Source organism: Citrus sinensis, chromosome 9 (genome assembly GCF_022201045.2).
Source record: "Citrus sinensis cultivar Valencia sweet orange chromosome 9, DVS_A1.0, whole genome shotgun sequence".
NCBI classification, from domain to species: domain Eukaryota; kingdom Viridiplantae; phylum Streptophyta; class Magnoliopsida; order Sapindales; family Rutaceae; genus Citrus; species Citrus sinensis.
In genome coordinates this window covers 6,658,056-6,677,060 of record NC_068564.1, presented here as the reverse complement: position 1 = coordinate 6,677,060, position 19,005 = coordinate 6,658,056, and the positions used below count along the sequence as shown (strand labels likewise).

Sequence of the window (19,005 nt, the reverse complement as noted above, 5' to 3'; positions counted from 1 at the left end):
TTACAAACTCTGCTAAAATTTATTTTGCTGGTTCTTTTGAATCAAGTAAAGAATTAGATTGCGATATTACTAACACATGCCCTACACTTGATTCTATGCAGGTACCTATAGGTGACGATGACTAATCGAACTTTGAAGATATGATGCAACCTGAAGAACCAAACAAAGAGAAAGCACCAGAGTTCAAATTAAAGCCCTTACCAGAAGAATTAAAGTATGCCTATCTTGGAGAGCAGCAGACATATCCGGTGTTAATTCCTTCTCAACTCACGCATGATCAAGAAGGTAAGTTGTTATCTGTACTAAAAAGGCATAAAACTGCATTTGGTTGGACCTTAAAAGACATAAAAGGCATTAATCCTTTAATTTGCACACACCGAATACACTTAGAGGAAAATGCCAAAACAACCCGTCAACCACAAAGAAGACTAAACCCTCATATAAAAGAAGTGGTAAAGAATGAGGTCCTTAAACTACTAGATGTAGGAATTATCTACCCTATCTCTGATAGTAAATGGGTAAGTCCAACTCAAGTAGTACCAAAGAAATCTGGAATAACTGTTGTAAAAAATGAAAAAGGTGAACCAATCCCAACACGAATTCCATCTAGTTGGCGCATGTGCATTGATTACAAAAAATTAAATGATGCCACTAGAAAAGATCATTTTCCCCTTCCATTTCTAGACCAAATTCTCGAAAGAGTAGCTGGACATCCCTACTACTGCTTTCTTGATGGCTACTCTGGCTATTATCAAATCCCTATAGTCTTAGAAGACCAGGAAAAGACCACATTCACATGCCCATTTGGAACATTTGCATTTAAGAGAATGCCCTTTGGACTTTGTAATGCTCCTGCAACATTTCAAAAGTGCATGCTAAGCATTTTTAGTGACATGGTTGAAAATTGTCTAGAGATTTTTATGGATAATTTAACTGTATTTGGTAATTCTTTTGATACATGTCTTGATAATCTAGAAAATTTTTTGGAAAGGTGCAAAGAAAAAGGACTAGTTTTAAATTGGGAAAAATGTCATTACATGACCACTTCTGGAATTGACTTGGGCCAAGTTGTGTCTTCAAAAGGAATTGAAGTTGATAAAGCCAAAGTTGAAGTCATTTCAAAATTACCCTCACAAAAAATAATTAGAGAAGTCCGTTCTTTTTTAGGACATGCAGGATTTTATAGGAGGTTTATAAAAGACTTTAGTGCCTTATCTAGACCAATTTGTAACCTCCTAATAAAAGACACACAATTTGAATGGACTAATGATTGTCAACAAGCTTTTAAAAAAATAACTACTCTTTTGACATCAGCCCCAATAATGCAACCTCCTAATTGGTCTTTACCTTTTGAGCTAATATGTGATGCTAGTAATTATGCCATTGGCGCTGTTCTAGGTCAAAGAAAAGAAGGTAAGCCCTTTGTCATCTATTATTCAAGTAGAACTTTGAATAGTGCTCAAATGAATTACACTACAACTGAGAAAGAACTACTTGCTGTAATATTTGAATTGGATAAATTTCGTTCGTATTTAATTGGTTCATCTACTATTGTTTATTTTGATCATGCTGCTGTGAGATATTTAATGTCAAAACAGGATGCCAAACCAAGGTTGATACGATGGATCTTGCTACTTCAAGAATTTAATTTGACAATCAAAGATAAAAAGGGCGCTGAAAATGTTGTTGCAGATCATCTTTCAAGACTTACAAATGAGTCTTCAATTGAAACAACACCATTAATGATTCTTTCCTTGATGAATTTTTGTTTTCTATAAATAAAATGCATTGGTATACTAATATTGTTAATTATCTTGCAACAGGTGAAATGCCATGTGACTGGAGTTCCTAAGACAAGAAGAAATTCTTAACAGAAGTGAAAAGTTTTTACTGGGATGAACCATACCTGTTCAAGTACTGCTCCGATCAAATTTTTCAAAGATGCATACCAGACGACGAGGTAAGTAGGGTCATTCAATTTTGTCATTCTGAAGCATGTGTTGGCCATTTTTCTTCACCATTTTTCTTCAAAAAAGACAGCTGCAAAAATATTGCAGTGTGAATTTTATTGGCCTACATTATTTAAAGATTCACATGCATTCTGTAAAATGTGTAAGAATTGTCAAATGATAGAGTCTATTTCAAAGCGGAACATAATGCCTTTAAACCCCATCATTGTCATTGAAATATTTGATTGTTGGGGAATTGATTTTATGGGCCATTTTCCATCATCATTTGGATTTGTATACATTTTGGTTGCTGTTGATTATGTTTCAAAATGGATTGAGGCGATTCCTTGTCGGCACAATGATCACAAGATTGTGATCCACTTTTTAAAAGAAAATATTTTAAGCAGATTTGGAATACCTCGAGCCATTATCAGTGATGGAGGTAAGCATTTTTTGTAATAAGTCATTTGAGTCTTTAATGAAAAAATATAGAATTACACATAAGCTTGTTACCCCTTATCACCCTCAAACAAGTGGTCAAGTTGAATTAGCAAATAGCGAGATAAGAAAAATTTTAGAAAAGACAGTTAATCCAAACTGTAAAGATTGGTCTCTTCGACTAATTGATGCACTTTGGGCATGTCGTACTGCTTTTAAAACATCTTTAGGAATGTCACCCTATCCGCTTGTTTATGGAAAATCTTGCCACTTACTAGTAGAACTTGAACATAAATCATTTTGGTCCATTAAAGCTTTTAATTCAAATCTTGATGATGCTGGCAATGTGCGTAAATTGCAAATAAGGAATTAAGGAATGATGCATATGAGAATTCCAGAATTATTAAGGCAAGAACCAAATTTTTTCATGACAAAAGAATTTTTCGGAAAACATTTGAAATTGGTCAAAAAGTGTTGCTTTATAATTCTCATCTTCATTTATTTCCAGGGAAGTTAAAGTCAAAGTGGAATGGTCGATTTGTTGTAAAATATGTCTATCCATATGGAGCCATAGAAATTGAGAATCTAAAGGATGGTGTCACATTTAAAGTTAATGGCCAAAGATTGAAACCATATCTGGAATACCAACCACATGAAGCAGATACTGAAATCCATTTGAGTGACCCACCAAAATTTTGATTAAGCCTTTTCATTTTAACGTTTTGTGAATTTGATTTACTGTTACTTTATCGTTTGAATTATTTGATTTTTTTTCTTTTTCCTTTTCCCTATGTCTTGAATGGAGTGCATTGCATTATTTTAATTGTGTGTAGTTTGACAATTGTGATTTAGCTCACCAAATTTTTATACTTGTCATGAGTACCTCCATGAGAAATTTCCTTTTCGATCATCTTAAAACGTTTTTTCATGTAAAATTTCACCTGAGGAAATTGCTCTGATTTTGTAAATTACATCCCATTTGGGATCTGCAACCACCAGAGTTAGTATCTCATGTGAAAGATCTAGAAAGACAACTCAAAGAAATAGAGAATGGTATTCAATAAAAGGACGAAGGTGAGTTATATTCCTTGTGTGTTTTTGTTTTATTTTGTTGTTCTTTTTCACTTTTGATTTGATTTTGCAGATTTGATTTGTTTTGTTTTGATTCATTCTCCCGTATAAATGGCGAATAACGGTACTCCGTGACTTTTTAAGTCGGTATTCTCAGTTTCCCACAATAACTGAAACCTCAATGTCAAGCATGGAAGAAATACAACAAAATTAGCATCAACATTTTCCTTCTCTCCCTCAAAATGCTCTTAAGAAGATTTACAAAGCTCGTTGTGAACGACTGCATTTGTTAATGATCAATGGGATTCCTGCTGACATTCGCTGGTTAATTAAAGCAAAGGTCCAATTGGCAGGTGAGTTTTCTGATCCATTCATTTCTTACATGCCTGGTTTTGGTAAAAGTACATTTGCTAAGAAAAGAAGAGCTAAGCAACTTGGCTCTGAATGTTCTCACTGTGTAAGACTTGCTTGCAAAAATCCACGTTGTAAAGCTTTAGGAATGGTTTTTGTAAATCGTGAAGATAAAATCAAATTCGTTAAGGATGGCATGAGTAAAGAATCGTTGGATGATATCTTACGATCTCTTGAGACGCATCCGAGCGGATATGTTCAACGTGAAATTCAAAATTTGTGGAAGCTGTTCCAAAAGGAAAGTGCACAGTTTAGTCTTGGAAATCTGACTCTAAAAGACCATGTTTGCCAGTTTATAAGAAAACTGGATAGGAAGCCTATCCTCGACCCATAGAGGGCGTTCAAGCCGTTACTGGACGTAAAACCAGAGGAAGATGTGAGCCACAATCACAACTAGCAGTAAATATCCTTTTATTTTACTATTCTTTTATCTTTTGCATTATTATTATTATTGTGTTTTTTTTCTTTATTTTATCTAATCAATGTTTGCTTTTTCTTTTCACTGTTTGCCTTTGAATTATTAAGCTAAAAGCTTCACGCGTCATTTGACAAACACACCACCCCATTTACAGATGTATATCATTATGTCCGTCACCAAGATCCTTAAATAGGAACTTCTTTTCAAGCACTCACAAATTGTTTCTTTTTAGAATTGTTCTAATGGTAGCAACTTCAAGCAGTCAACTTAAAAACATTTGTGTGCTTTCTGGATTTCGCTATGGAAAGTATAAGGGGTTCGTTCAGGCAGCCGTAGATCTTAGTCGCTCTATAGAAAAGAGGAAACTACATCTTGTATATAGAGGAGGTGACCAAGGGTTATCAAAGCTTGTCTCTGAAGCTACTTTCGTTCGAGGAAGCCAAGTGCTAGGCATCATTCCAAAAGCCTTAAAACCTTTAGGATGTCTACCAGACCCACCAACTGGAGAAGAGTTAGTTGTCTCAGGTATGCAAGAAAGAATATCTGAAATGTTGAATCATGCTGACGCTTTTATTTTCTTACCAGAAGACCTTGCAACTTTGGAGGTACTAATTACATTTGCTTCTTGGGCACATTTGAATATCCATAAAAAACTCATCGGTTTGTTAAATGTTAATAACTTTTATGATGGCTTAATAACATTTCTTAATCATGCAATAAAAAATTATTTCATTCCATCCTCAGCGAAAAAACTCTTCATTTGTGCTCCTACTACTAATGAGTTACTTGATCTTTTGCAAACTTACAAACCAGAGCCAGATCCCATGACTTTGGCATTGGATTGGGCAACTGATGACGATGGCAGTAACTCTCGTAAAAAGTATAAATTAGATTTAACTCTCCGTCTATAAATATTTCCAGCAGTGGCCATGTGATATCTTCTAAACTCTACTCCTTTCTTTAGACATTGAGGACAATGTCTCCTTCAGGTTGGGGGGAGGGAATAATTGATAATTGTGGAATGTCTCAGTCCTAGTGATGTTTTTACGAATATTTGTTGTAAAAACTAACTTTGGATAAAAAGTTGAGTCGAAGATGGCAGAATATAGAATGTAGTGTCTCTAGAAACGCATCTTCTTAATTTTTGTATTTTCTTCCACAAAAAAAAAATGTTTCTAACTTTTTGTTTTCGATCATTTTCTCTTTTTCTTTTAATCATCTTCCTTAAGTTTCTGCAATCAGTGCCAATTTCTTTTAGTGTTTCTTTAAAAAAAAAAGAGTTTTCTTTTTTGGTGTGATCTTTTAACACTGGATAACATGACGATTTTTAAATTTTGGTAGTTGTATTATCTTTGGCCTTGAGTTATGTTACACTATGTTTTCCCTTTTGCATGTTGAAACGCAAATTGAGAAATTGGATGAGTGAAATTGATTAAGTCATTTGGAGGAATGTACATGTTATAAAAAGACCAAGCGAGTTTTTGAACCTATTATCCTTGGAGAGTAATATTGTTTGCCTATACAGCTTCACAATTTATTGTATAAGATCTCAATATTTTCTATAAAAAAAAAAAAATTTGTGCAGCTGCATCTAAAAGTCCATTGAACTAGTGGATATAAAAGATTATATAGAACCCTAAAAGATGACAGAAGGCCATCTTTGATCCGTTTGAGCCTTTCTAGCCAACCCTATTATAACGAATCCATAGTTAACCCCTTTGAGTTTTTGAAAAAAAAAAAAAACTTTTTCTTTGGTAACCTATCATATTTTCCTACTCCAATGAGGAGTATCACCTTATGTTTTATGTTTTCCACCACCCAATTATGTTTGAAAATAGGTATGATTATGTATTTCTAATAATGGTGCTATAAAAAAAAAGGATGATATGTATATATGAATAAATAAAATAAAATAAAAAAGAAAAAAATCCAAGCAAAAAAAAAGCACCTTGTAATCTCCAAAAAGTCATTTATTTTTCAAACATATATTTTTGTTTTCCCTATTACTTTTTTTGTTAGCCATAACCCTAGCTTACGTTACGTCCTAATAAAAGTCCTTCTCGATTTTTGGGAATTATAGTATGAAGTAAAAGCTGGTAATATGGACTAAACGATGTGGTGATGCATACAAATAAAAATAAAATTTGCTACTAATTCATTGGACTTGAGATCATTTTATTTCTAAGTTGTAGGCGTTATTTTTTCATCTTGGTGAGAGCGTGTGATATTGTTTTATTATTCTCTCAAATTTACCTTTTTTTAGAGTGAAATTAATTTGGGGTATATCTTCTTTTGAGAGAGTCACTCTTAATCGTGAGATTTTAGGGTTTGATGTATCATTCTTAAAAGTGACTTGATTAATGTAGCTCTGATGATTGATCATTTTACAGGATTTTACTGAATTGTTTTGAGCGGGTGTGATTTTCTTTAGGCTGAAGATAATGCTTATACTTTTATTTGATTGTTGTCATTAATCTAATGAAGGAAGAAAACACAATTTTTCAAAAAAAAAAAGATTTTCAGTTTGGTTTTGAAATTTCTCTAAATTTTTATCGCTTAAATTGCTAGGGCCTAGCAATAAGCTGGTTGGGGGGTGTGATTGACACTAAAAGGTGTACATTTAATAAGGATAAAATTATTAGTTTTTCACTTATTGTGTCGATTAATGCGTTCATTATTTCTAAATTATTTTAATACTCCCCAAATATATTTTATGTTAAATTAATTCGTAATTTGTTAATTTTTATCTTATAAATATTTTTCAGGAATAAAGATTGAATTAGAATTGAAAGCGGGAACAAAGAAGAACTACTAGAACACAATTGAAGAGATGTAATAATAAATAATAAAAAAATAAAAAAAAAGAACAAAAGAACAAAAACATGTTGGTGATGGTCAGGAGGCCATCACGCCTCCTGACCATCACACAATTCAATATATATATATAATATAAAAATAAAATAAAATATTAGTATTAATATTAATAAAATAAAATAAAAGAAGATGATTTACTTTGCCTATAAAAGGCAAAGGGTGGCACGCCAAGGGGGAGAAGCTGGAGAGCTAAATTGAGAGCTGAAGCCGAGACTGAAGATTTTCTTTCTTTTTTTGTTCTTTTCTTTTCTTATTTCCGTTTGTATCAATTTTCTTTGTAATATATTTCAAAAAGTTTATCAAATAAAAAGAGTGTTGTGTTTTCTTTCAATATGAGTAGCTAATTTTATTAAGCTGAGGTGGAGGGTGAAGCTCAATGTTTTAAACTATTAATTATTATTTTCTCAAATCAGTTTTTAAGTTTATTTAATTCTTTTCTAATTATTTTTATATCATGTTAATTTATAAATCTCACTGGATTTTATGGTATTTTGACATAATGTTGACACATTAATATAATGTGGCACATTAGGTACTTTATTCTATATTTATCCACACACAGAATTAAATGATATAATAATTAATTGGTAAAAGTGAGGCAAAATATAAATGAGAGAGTATTAAAATTATAGTTTGAATACAGAGAGTGGATCATAAACCTTAGCTTATTTTTAAATCAATTTCAAATAATTTCTTTGCCCCGCAATTAATTTTCTTAGTTTTACTAGATTTAAAACTCCCTGTGGTTCGACCCCGGTCTTACCGGGTTATATTATAACTAGACACTCTTATACTTGAGAGTAATACACTTTTGAGTCGTGTCAAGTCTCTTGTGATTTAATTATGTGTGTTGTATTATAATTATGTATTTTATGTATTTTAGGGGCATTATGGTCATTTCACAATGAATGAGATATCAGATAGCAAAACGGACATCACTTTTGAACTCAGAACAGTCGAAAACCTTAGGAGGAGAATAAAAGAAAAAATGACACTATTTACATGTACGGTACTGTCCAAGTTACTGTTCACGACACTGTTCACATATACGAAATGATGACGTGGCATTGACCGATGATGTGGCATTGACTGATGAGGTGTCACCATTCTATTGGACTAAAATTCTTATGTACTGTTGATCGGTGACGTGGCTGCATGTTGGTGGACCAAAAATCATGCGTACGGTACATGCATATACACGGGATTATTTACAACCAAACTGCATCATTATTCAAGCTGCCTCACTGTTCAAACCGTGCCACTATTCAAACCGTGTCACTATTCAAACCGCATACTGTTGACCGATGACGTGGCGCAATCCTGAGCGTCTAAAATGTTTTTAATCCGAAGTGCATGATTTACTCAGTGTATCTATAAAAAAGGGGGCTCCCCCCTAATTTGGCATCCCTAAATTCATTTTTGAGTTTCATTTTCTGTAATTCTTTCTCCAACTTGTATTTTCTACTTATTTTAATAAATTTTCATTTTACCCCTAGTTCAGTTATGAGCAACTAATTTTCTTTCAAGCTTGGGTTGAAGGTGAAGTCTCAACATGTGCCATGGGTTTTATTTGGTAAATTTACTTTCTCTTCCCCTCTAATTATTGTGGATGTTTTAAATTTTAGTCGACAAATAGTAATAATCTTGTCTAGATACCGCACTGGTTTAACCGGCTCCCTAGTACAAGGTTATTGTTATTTCGCATGATAAGCCCTTAACATCATATTGATTAGAGTGTGGTTCATGAGGAGCGGAATCCCCTCTCGTGATTTAATTGGCATTAATAAGAAATATTTAGCCCATGGTGCATGTTGATGCATATCCAGATACCCAAGTGTTTCATTTCAATAGATTTCGATTTAATTTATTCCCGTCATTTTAATTTAAATTTTAAAGATAATTCAAATTACTTCCACCACAAATCCAACCACCCACTTAGAAAATTAATTCTATACATAATTAAAATTCACCTCCTCGTGGGATCGACACTCGCACCATTAATCTATTCTACAATAGATTCGTGCACTTGCGAGTTCAATAAAATTTGCACAACAAAAAACCCACTTTAATTTCGAACTTAGTTGATAAAATCAATAGATTAAATGTTTATATTGTGTAAGAGTATAAATTAACTTTGAGAATCTCTCCAATTAATGATTATATCTTCAATTATGCAATGTTTGTTTGATGGAATTTGTTGATTTATTGAGAGCGATGAAGTTTGTTGAGAGTGATGAAAGTTTGTTAAATTGTTTAGGGTTGAGAGCATTATAGTTGTGTTGGATTTTGTCGAGTGGCATGCATTTGTAAATTTAATGAAAGTGGTAAGGGTAATTTAGTACAAAAATAGAGTGTTGGGCTAACTATGATAGAAAAAAATTAGGTGGGTTAAATTCAAAAATTGCAAAAGTCAACCTTCTGGACAAACTTGTTCTTGTTGGATTGATTATGAGAATGATTAAATATATTATCTGTTAATGTGAAAGATTGTAAAGTATTGTTCTGCTATTATTGGAAGCATGTGCCTATGTCATATGAAATAGAATCTGTACTTTATATGTACTTCGAAATATTAGTTGATAGAATTCAAAGTAGGAGCAAATCACGGCAACCATTAATGAAACTTCATGTGGGGCTCCAACGCATTAATGAAGAAATTTGTGGAAATACAAGACTTGAGGTTTGGGAAATGCTTGGACAAAGGGACACTTCTCGCGGCTAATTTGGTGGCCCTATAACGTGGTTTTATTTTTTTTATTTTTCTTCCTTCGCCTTTGTCTTCAAATTCAATATTAAAGCCATTATTTGCGTACTGATCTTGTTGAACAAACTCATTCTATAAATATCCTATTCAGTCTACTTGCTTCTTCATTATACAAAAAATTGCTTGGTTTCTCTTTCTTTGCTTTGCACTCATTTTCTCAGCTCTAAGCAATGGTGGCTCTGCTACCACTCGAGTTATTCATCCTCCTCGATATCTTGACAGTAAGCATTTGTCGGATCCTTAACTTTTGCTTCTATTTTTTTTTTCATTTTATAGCACATACAAAACCTTTAACACATTTGATTATGTATCAATTTGCTAATTAAGCTATCGTTTGTACACAGAAGTAAATATATATATTTATGACATGTGCTGCTTTTACAAAAATAAAATAAAAAACAGCCAAATGGGTTGCCTATTTGGCTCCTTTATTTAAGGATATTATGTCACATCGGTTGAGAATATTTATTTGGCTAATTATTTAAATTTAGGGTAACCCTCCACTCTTGAACTAGTTTATTAAAATAAGTTAAGTACATGGGGATTCAATAATCTTATATTGAGTTTCTTTTTTCTAATTGTTTGTGTGCTCGATGTGTCTTGCCATGTAATTTTGGCCATTTTATTCAGATTAATGTTGTTCTTCTAATTCAAGAAAGAAACATCCATTGTTTATGTGGTAAAATCTTAAGTTTTAAATAAAAACACACATAATATCAGTGACTTATTATTCCACCGAAGTTATATCTCCGATGTACATAAAACTTTGGTCTAATATGTATTTTAATCTGCAGCACTTCTGCCAAATGGAAACTTTGAACTCTCACCGAAGAAATCAAACCTCAACAAAAAGGTGATACTCGAAAAGTACTCACTTCCCAAATGGGAAATTAGCGGCTTGGTGGAGTACATCTCTGGCGGGCCGCAGCCTGGCGGCTTCTATTTTACTGTCCCACGCGATGTGCATGCAGTAAGGCTAGGCTATGAGGCTTCCATTTCTCGAAATGTGAGGGTAAAGCGTGGCTCAATCTACTCCCTCACGTTTGGTACAACCAGGACTTGTGCTCAGGATGAAGTGCTTAGAGTCTTGGTTCCTGGTCAGTCGAGTGACCTTCCTATTCAGACACTATACAGCATCAATGGAGGTGACACTTATGCATGGGCTTTCAAGGCAACTTCTGATGTTGTCAAGGTACTTAAATTCCCAAGGAATTGCTTATAGAGCAAGCAGAGCATAAACCAAAAAGCAATAAAATGGATGAAAACTTGAATAAATTAATAGCTAGAGAGTGCTGCCTATTTATACACAAACCCAGAAGAAAAATGACAGCTAGCTAAAAGGGTAACTAAGGAAATAAAAGAAAATTTTAGTTACAATAGCAATCAACATCCAATCATTATCAAGCTTCTAGAAATTCCAATCCTTCATGCACAGGTGCTGAGATTCTTCAGCATAACTATTTTGGCAGCTCATCAAATCCAACTCACTATTCAGATTAGCTGGCTCGAGTTAACAGTGACTTAGGTGGCATGCTAACGTGGCTTGAGGGTCAGCTGTTGACTCTTCATAGCGACTATTTTCAACACCCTCTCTCAAACTCAAGGTTTTGTCAAAGACGCTGAGTTTGCTTTTGAACTGATTGAATTTATAATAAGGTAAAGTCTTGGTTAACACATCTGCAATTTGATCTTTGCTGGCAACAAAACTTATTTCCAATTCTACTTTAGTCACCTTATCTCTGAAGAAATGAAGATCGATTTGAAAGTGTTTTGTCTTTGAATGATACACAGGATTGGCAGTTATTGGTGCTGCACTTGTGCTGTCACTTAGGATTACTGGAGTTCCTCCAACTTCTATCTTCAATTCACTGAGTAAAGAATTAATCCAGGTGATTTCAGTGCTGCATAGAGCTATAGCTTTGTATTCAGATTTCGCTGAGGACCTTGCAGCCATACCTTGTTTTCTTGAGCTCTACGCTACTAGATTATCTCCCAAATACACACAATATCCACTTATTGATCTTCTATCATCTGGATCACTGGCCCAATCTGCGTCTGAGTAAGCCACAAGATCGAAATACTCTAACCTTTTAAACTTTAAACACATATTTATGGTGTTCTTGAGATACCTTAGGATTCTTTTACATGCTGTCCAGTGAGGTTGTCTAGGGTCTGACATGAATTGTCTAAACTTGTTAACTGAGAAGGCAATCTTAGGTCTCGTAAGCACTGCATACTGCAAACTACCAATGACACTTCTATAGAGTGTAGGATCATGGAACTTTGCCCCTTCACTTTTCTTGAGTTTCTCTGATGTGCTAAATGGAGTATCTATGCTTTTGCAGTCACTCATCTCTATTTTTACTAACAAATCTTGAGAGAGTAGGATGGTGTCATGATTTTTGTAAACCTGTATTCCGAGAAAGAAATTCAAGTCCCTTAAGTCCTTTAAAGCAAAGGTTTTGTTCAGACTTCTTATTACTTCTTCAATTCTTTAACTGTTGTTCCCAGTAACAATTATGTCATCAACGTAAATGAGTATAATGACTATCTTAGACTTGACTCTTCTGAAGAACAATGATGTATCACATTTAGAGTTTTCAAACCCCCAAGAATTCAAGGCACCCTTCAGTTTATCAAACCATGCCATACGAGCTTGCTTTAGACCATACAAAGTTTTCTTCAGTTTACAAACATAGTCTGGTTTGTTTTTGTCTTCAAATCCTTCAGGCTGCGGCATGTACACATTTTCTATCAGATCACCATTTAAGAAGACATTGTTTATGTCTACCTGTCTCAACATCCAGCCATTGTTCACTGCCAAGGTTAGAATAATCTTTATAGTTGCAGCTTTGACTACTATACTGAAGGTTTCCTTAAAATCAAGCCTTGGAGTTTGCAAGAATCCTTTCACCATTAGCCTTGCCTTATATTTGTTTATGGTGCCATCTGGATTTTCTTTCACTCTATATACCCACTTATTTCCAATCAGTTTGTAGTTCTAATTGTTTGGTATCAAAGTCCAGGTTTTATTTTTCATTAATGCATTGTACTTATCTTCCATGGCTTGTGTCCATTTTGGTTCCTTTAAGGCTTCAGTAGTGTTTTTGGGGAGAGAATTGTGGTTTTGTGTAAATATTTGGTAGAGTTTTGATTTGAAAATTCCAGCTTTGGATCTTGTTATCATAGGATGTGAGGGTAAGGCCTTTTGTGTGGAAGGATTTTCTGTGGCTAGAGTCAAAGTGTAGTTCTCTGGTGAGCTGGTTGTTTGAGATTGGTGAGGTGAGTAAGGTGAAGGTGAGTGATGGTTTGACATTGTATCAAGATTCAAATTCTGTTGTATTTCATTTTGAACAAGATTTGGGATGCATTCCATGTTGTCAGAGGTGTCCTGAGAGTGGCTGTGAGATGCTGCTGACTGTGTTGGCTCATGAGAATTAACAATAGGGAAGGACACGACCTGAAATCCTTTAAGAAGTATGGCAGAATCATTTTAATTTAAATACTCCCTTTTACTGAAGTTAGGCTTATTTGAGAAAGGGAAGGAATCGTCATTGAACTTGACACTAACAAAAATGTAAATTCTTCCTGAATGATGCATACACACATACCCTTTATGAGTAATGCTGACACCTAATAGGATGCATTTAGAGGTATGAAAGTCAAATTTATGTTTGTTGTATGGTCTTAGAAAAGGAAAGCATTCACATCCAAAAACTTTTATTTGAGAGTAATCGGGTTTGAAAGAGTATAGTAGTTCAAATGGGGTCCTGTTGTTAAGAACATGTGAGACTACTCTGTTAATGATGTATGTAGCATAACTGAAGGCTTCTTGCCAAAATTTCAGAGGCATTTTAGCTTGAGCTAGCAGTGTGAGGCCAGTTTCTACGATATGCCTATGTTTTCTCTCCACTTTACCATTTTGTTCATGTAGGTATGGACATGATTGTCTTAGAGTGATTCCTTCTTTTCTGAGGAAAGGTTCAAAGGTTTTGAATTCTCTTCCCATGTCTGTTTGTACTGCCTTGATTTTCAGGTTTAATTGTTTTTCAACTTGGTTTTTGAAAGCTATAAATGTGTCGAGTGCTTGGGATTTTGTTGTTATGGGATAGAGCCAAGTATGTCTGGTTTTGTCATCTACAAAGGATATGTAGTATTTGTGTCCATGAGTTGAAGGTAATGGTGCTGGTCCCCACAGGTCAGTGTGAATTAGTTCTAAGGTTGCGTTGGTTTTGGTTTTTGTGCTTTTAAAACTTTGTTTTGATTGCTTTCCATATTGACATGCACAGCAGAATGAAGGAATAACATCTTTATTTATTTGAACTTATTACAATATAGCAGAGTGTTCTTTAGAGTAGATACATTTGGATGTCCTAATCTAAGATGCCATAGATTAATCTCCTTTGAGGCTCTCACATCACTGCTATTTGTTTTATCAGCTCTATTGGACTCATTAACAGACTCACTACTGATTGTACTGAAGGAAACCATGGAAACTGGGTTACTAATGCATTTTATTGACTCTGACTTTGAAGATAACATAGTCGTATGGGGATTTTGTTGCCACTCAGATGAGTAGGCATACACAGCAGCTCATACAGCCTTTCTCTAGCCACTCCTTTCACCAGAACCATCTCTTGCCTCTTGTCCTTAATAAAACAAACAGATTTTTAAAACTCAACATCAATATTATTGTCATTTAGCAATTTAGATACACTGATGAGATTTTTAGTAATGTTGGACACACACAATATACTATTTAAGACAGTGTGTTTGTGTGGATCACAAGTGGGTAATACAGAATGACCAATATGAGAGATTTGAAGTTTCTCACCGTTTTCAACAGCAAGCTTGTCATTACCTTGGTATTATAAGTTGATGTCTATGTTTCCCGGAGCATTGGTTACATGATTGGTAGCTCCACTATCGAGGTACCAAGTTCTACTGCTTTAGCCTTTTGCAGCAGTCATGTATGCCCTTCTCTGCTCTCTTCTCCTGTTTAGTTGTGGAACATAGTTCTTTTTGAACCTATGACAACATTCTGCAGCAGTGTGTCCCATCTTTAGGCAGATTTGACATGGCTCCCTTTTTTATCAGAACCTTCATCATCAGCTATATTTTTGCCCTTGCCTTTGTCTTGTGGATTTCCCTGACCATTTCCCGAACCACTTGCAGGATTTCTAAACACTATTCCAAGTTGACCAATGAGCCTATCATTGTTTCCCCAGTTTCTTCTCTCATTTCTTACTTGTGCAAAGTTAGCCTCAACACTACTCGAGCTAAGGTTTTGTTCAGTTCTGTTTTCTTAACTAAGCAACATGCTATATACTTCTGCAAGTGAGGGGCTGTTTTGCATTGAAGTAATGTTGGTGACAACTGAGTCATACTCAGGCCCTACACCAACTAACACACACATTATAAAATCATCATCAATCATGTTGTTACCTGCAGCTCTAAGTGCATTTAGCATGGATTTCATCCTAGAATAATATTCATGGATGGTGAGTGACCCTTTTTTAGTTGTTTGAATTTGGGTTCTAAGATGTAATATCCTAGCCCTTGTTCTTGCACCAAATTCATTTGATAGGGTTGTCCAAATCTCATAGGAGGTAGAACAATCTACCACATTGCCTAAAACCCCTTCATTAAGTGATGAAAGTAGCCAGCTTAGAAGAATATGATCTTGTTTCTTCCAGACCTTATACTCAGGGTTAGGTATGGTTATAGTAGTTTGATTTGGTCCTGGGTTCATGAAAAATCTAGGAGGGCATATATGGCTTCCATCTATGAATCCTTCAAGTTCATTGGCTCTAATGCTGGAGATAACCTGTGACCTCAAAGCATGAAGTTGTTCTGGGTTAGTTTGATAGGGGTGGTAAAAACGTAAGTATTGTTGTTAATGTGATGGGTATGAAGTGCATTTGTTGTTACTGGTATTCTGGGTTCAATACTTGAGCTTTGTTGCTTGTTAGTCTGAGATGGATTTTGATTTTGATTCAAGTCATTCACTTGCTCTCTTGGATTCATATTGGTTTGTGTATTGCTGCTGCTTGCCATAGCTCAAGGTTGGCTCTGATACCAACTTAAATTCCCAAGGAATTGCTTATAGAGTAAGCAGAGCATAAACCAGAAAGCAATAAAATGGATGAAAACTTGAACAAATTAATAGCTAGAGAGTGCTGCCTATTTATACACAAACCCAGAAGAAAAACGACAGCTAGCTAAAAGGGTAACTAGGGAAATAAAAGAAAAATTTTAGTTACAATAGCAATCATCATCCAATCATTATCAAGCTTCTAGAAATTTAAATCCTTCATGCACATGTGCTGAGATTCTTCAGCATAACTATTTTGCCAGCTCATCAAATCCAGTTCACTATCCAGATCAGCTGGCTCTAGTTGACAGTGACTTAGGTGGCATGTTAACGTAGCTTGACGGTCAGCTGTTGACTCTTTATAGCTGTTATTTTCAACAAAGGTGATGTTTCATAATCCTGGTATTCAGGAGGATCCCACTTGTGGGCCTCTCTTGGACGTTGTTGCCATCAAAGAGATGCTTTCTCTAAAATATACCAAAGGTGAGTTTCTTTATGAATTAGGATCACTCCTTGGCAACTTCCAAAATTTTTTTGTCACGTGTATAGTGGTCTTAGTGCAAAGCATGATTTTGGTTATTCTTATATTTCTTGGTCCTTTATTAATTTATTGGGTAATAATGATACTCTCCCGATTTAAACTTTCCTTACCATTTTAATGTGCGCTATATACGTTAAAATTTATGTATGTTTATGTTTTATTTAATTATTTTTTTCCTTTTTTAAGTAATTATAACCAACCACCAAATTGTATTTATTATAATTTTACTTAAGGATACATGATTTTTCTATTAACTCTCTAAATTTTTAAAAATCTTCTGGTACGTGCTCATTGGTTTAGTGTTAGGTATAATTTTAACTACTCTTAAATATATTTTATGTTCCTTTATTATTAGACAATGATCATCTCCAAATCTAAACACTCTTCAACATCTTAATGCAAACTATGCATTAAAACCTATGAATGGTCATGTTAATTTAATTATTATTTTTTTTCTTTTTAGTATAACGAATACGTATTTACTAAACTAAAAACTTAAGATACAGGACTTTTCAAATTAATCAATGACTTAAAAATATAAGAATACGGTAAAGATATGTTGACTTTTCTTTTTTGCTATAATGAAATTTTATATATATATCCATATGCATGCGCAGACAACCTAGTGAAAAACGGAGGCTTTGAAATTGGACCTCACACATTCAAGAACTTCTCAACTGGTGTCCTCCTGTCTCCTAAGTTACAAGATCTAATTTCACCACTCCCAGGATGGATCATCAAATCGCTGAAGCAAAGTGACAATATAAACATTTAAAGTGCTATATATACAGACACACACACACATGATCCCAATGACAATATTTTATTATTAAGAGATCAAATCATCATATCCTTATTAAATTTTATTTTCGCACGTAAGAGAGGCTCGGATTATAACATAGAGTCCACAGTTAAACTTAAGCAAAGTGATTGATGCGCATGGTACAATGTATTCTCATAAAACATCGAAATATTGTACACGCAACCCAAAAAGTGATTATATCTGAAAGAAAAACAATTAATAAGGCCTTGACCTGGCTGTGGGTTTGCGTTCTCAAGTCTCAACTTTTGTTGAGGACACGATTTGGAGTGGATTCAACTATTTCGCCAGGTAAAGTAAATGAGTAATGATAAAAAGTTATAGACAATTTTAAATAAATTGGTATGTATAAATTGAGATAATATAAATAGATTGGTTAAAAAGTGATAATATTTTTTTTAACTATATGAGTCCATAATGATTTTATAAAATTAATTTTCTCATATCACAGTTTACACACTTATTTATATAAGATAGTTGTAACTCTATCATTATTCTATTACAAATATATATAAGTAGCATTAATAAATATTTGGTCTATACTATAAATTTATGTATTTAGGTTCTCTGTGAACTTCATATTATAATATCTATAGAATGCAACCAACCAAATTAAAAGACATTGTATTAAACATTTTATTTAAGGGAAAAATTCTCTCTCCAAAATTTTGGCAGATGTGCAATGAATTTCCTTCAAAAAAAAGAAAAAAAAAAAAGAGACCCAACCAATAATCTTTGAGATCCTAGAGACTATAAAATAAGATCAACAAGCAAAGAAGCCAAAATACAAATAAAATTCTCACTAGACAACCAAAATAAAAGAAAGAATATATTCAGATTGAAGATACAGATTTAAATTGTTATGATTCCAATCACATTAAAAATGTGGGATAGACAATATTTTATAATTAAGAGATCAATTGATCAGGATACCTTTATCAGTCAATCTCCTTTTTTTTATTTTTTTTGCCCCCTGTTCCCACTTGAACTTAAGCCCAGTGATCTGTGGTACAATGTATTTTGCTAGTGTTTACAATATTTACAGTCATGAAATGCATATGTTATTGAAGTGAAAAATGTGAAAGAATAAAATTTTCTTCAATATTTTGATTTGCGGACCAAATACTCTCAGAATAACTCTGTGAAGAATCTTGTATTTGCGCAACATCAAAAAATTAAAAGAAAGGGTTTAAAAAAGAACAGGTAACTTGGATAGAAAGGAAGAGAAAGGAAAGTGAAATACTGAAATGTGAAGGCCAAGAAACATCGAGAGAACCTATTTATACGATTGTGCAGTCTCTCCTTCTCATTCCCAAAGCCAAAATCTCTTACATTATCCTTTTTCTTTCACCTGGGTTTCTTCTAAAACAAAAGGCATCTCTCTGTCTCTATTCTGTTGTCTCAAAATTGAGATAAGTGGTTAGCAGGGGAAATTGTTGTAATCAGTTTTGACCGATAAATGCATTCTTTTCTTTCAGATCTAGAGTTTCTAGTTCTGGTCTCATGAATTTGCATGTTTATTTAATCCTTTTTTTTCATACGTTACTTTTTGTTTGCTGGTTTTAGAATTTGATTAAATGGTAGTTTCCGAAATTTAATTGAACAACAGTTTACTTTCTGATGTT

The 19,005-nt window shown here is 33.9% G+C and overlaps 1 protein-coding gene and 1 pseudogene across 1 annotated transcript; both read left to right on the top strand.

Moving 5' to 3' along the window:
* The first annotated feature begins 140 nt into the window (after positions 1 to 140).
* LOC127899794 (uncharacterized) lies at positions 141 to 2,904 on the top strand (annotated as a pseudogene).
* Positions 2,905 to 4,529: 1,625 nt separating this feature from the next.
* Positions 4,530 to 17,335, top strand: LOC127899793 (protein DUF642 L-GALACTONO-1,4-LACTONE-RESPONSIVE GENE 2-like). Its single transcript, XM_052433914.1, has 5 exons — positions 4,530 to 4,892; positions 10,017 to 10,146; positions 10,720 to 11,117; positions 16,403 to 16,502; positions 17,178 to 17,335. The coding sequence occupies exons 1-5, from the start codon at positions 4,530 to 4,532 to the stop codon at positions 17,333 to 17,335; spliced, it is 1,149 nt and encodes a 382-aa protein (XP_052289874.1).
* The last annotated feature ends 1,670 nt before the right edge of the window (positions 17,336 to 19,005 follow it).

What these genes read in the sequence shown, in the direction of transcription:
- LOC127899793 (XM_052433914.1), top strand. Translation starts at nt 4,530, where the DNA reads ATGGTAGCAACTTCAAGCAGTCAACTTAAAAACATTTGTGTGCTTTCT. An exon ending in AAGACCTTGCAACTTTGGAG is followed by an intron (nt 4,893 to 10,016) that starts GTACTAATTACA and finishes TATCCTATTCAG; the next exon opens with TCTACTTGCTTCTTCATTAT. An exon ending in TCCTCCTCGATATCTTGACA is followed by an intron (nt 10,147 to 10,719) that starts GTAAGCATTTGT and finishes TTTAATCTGCAG; the next exon opens with CACTTCTGCCAAATGGAAAC.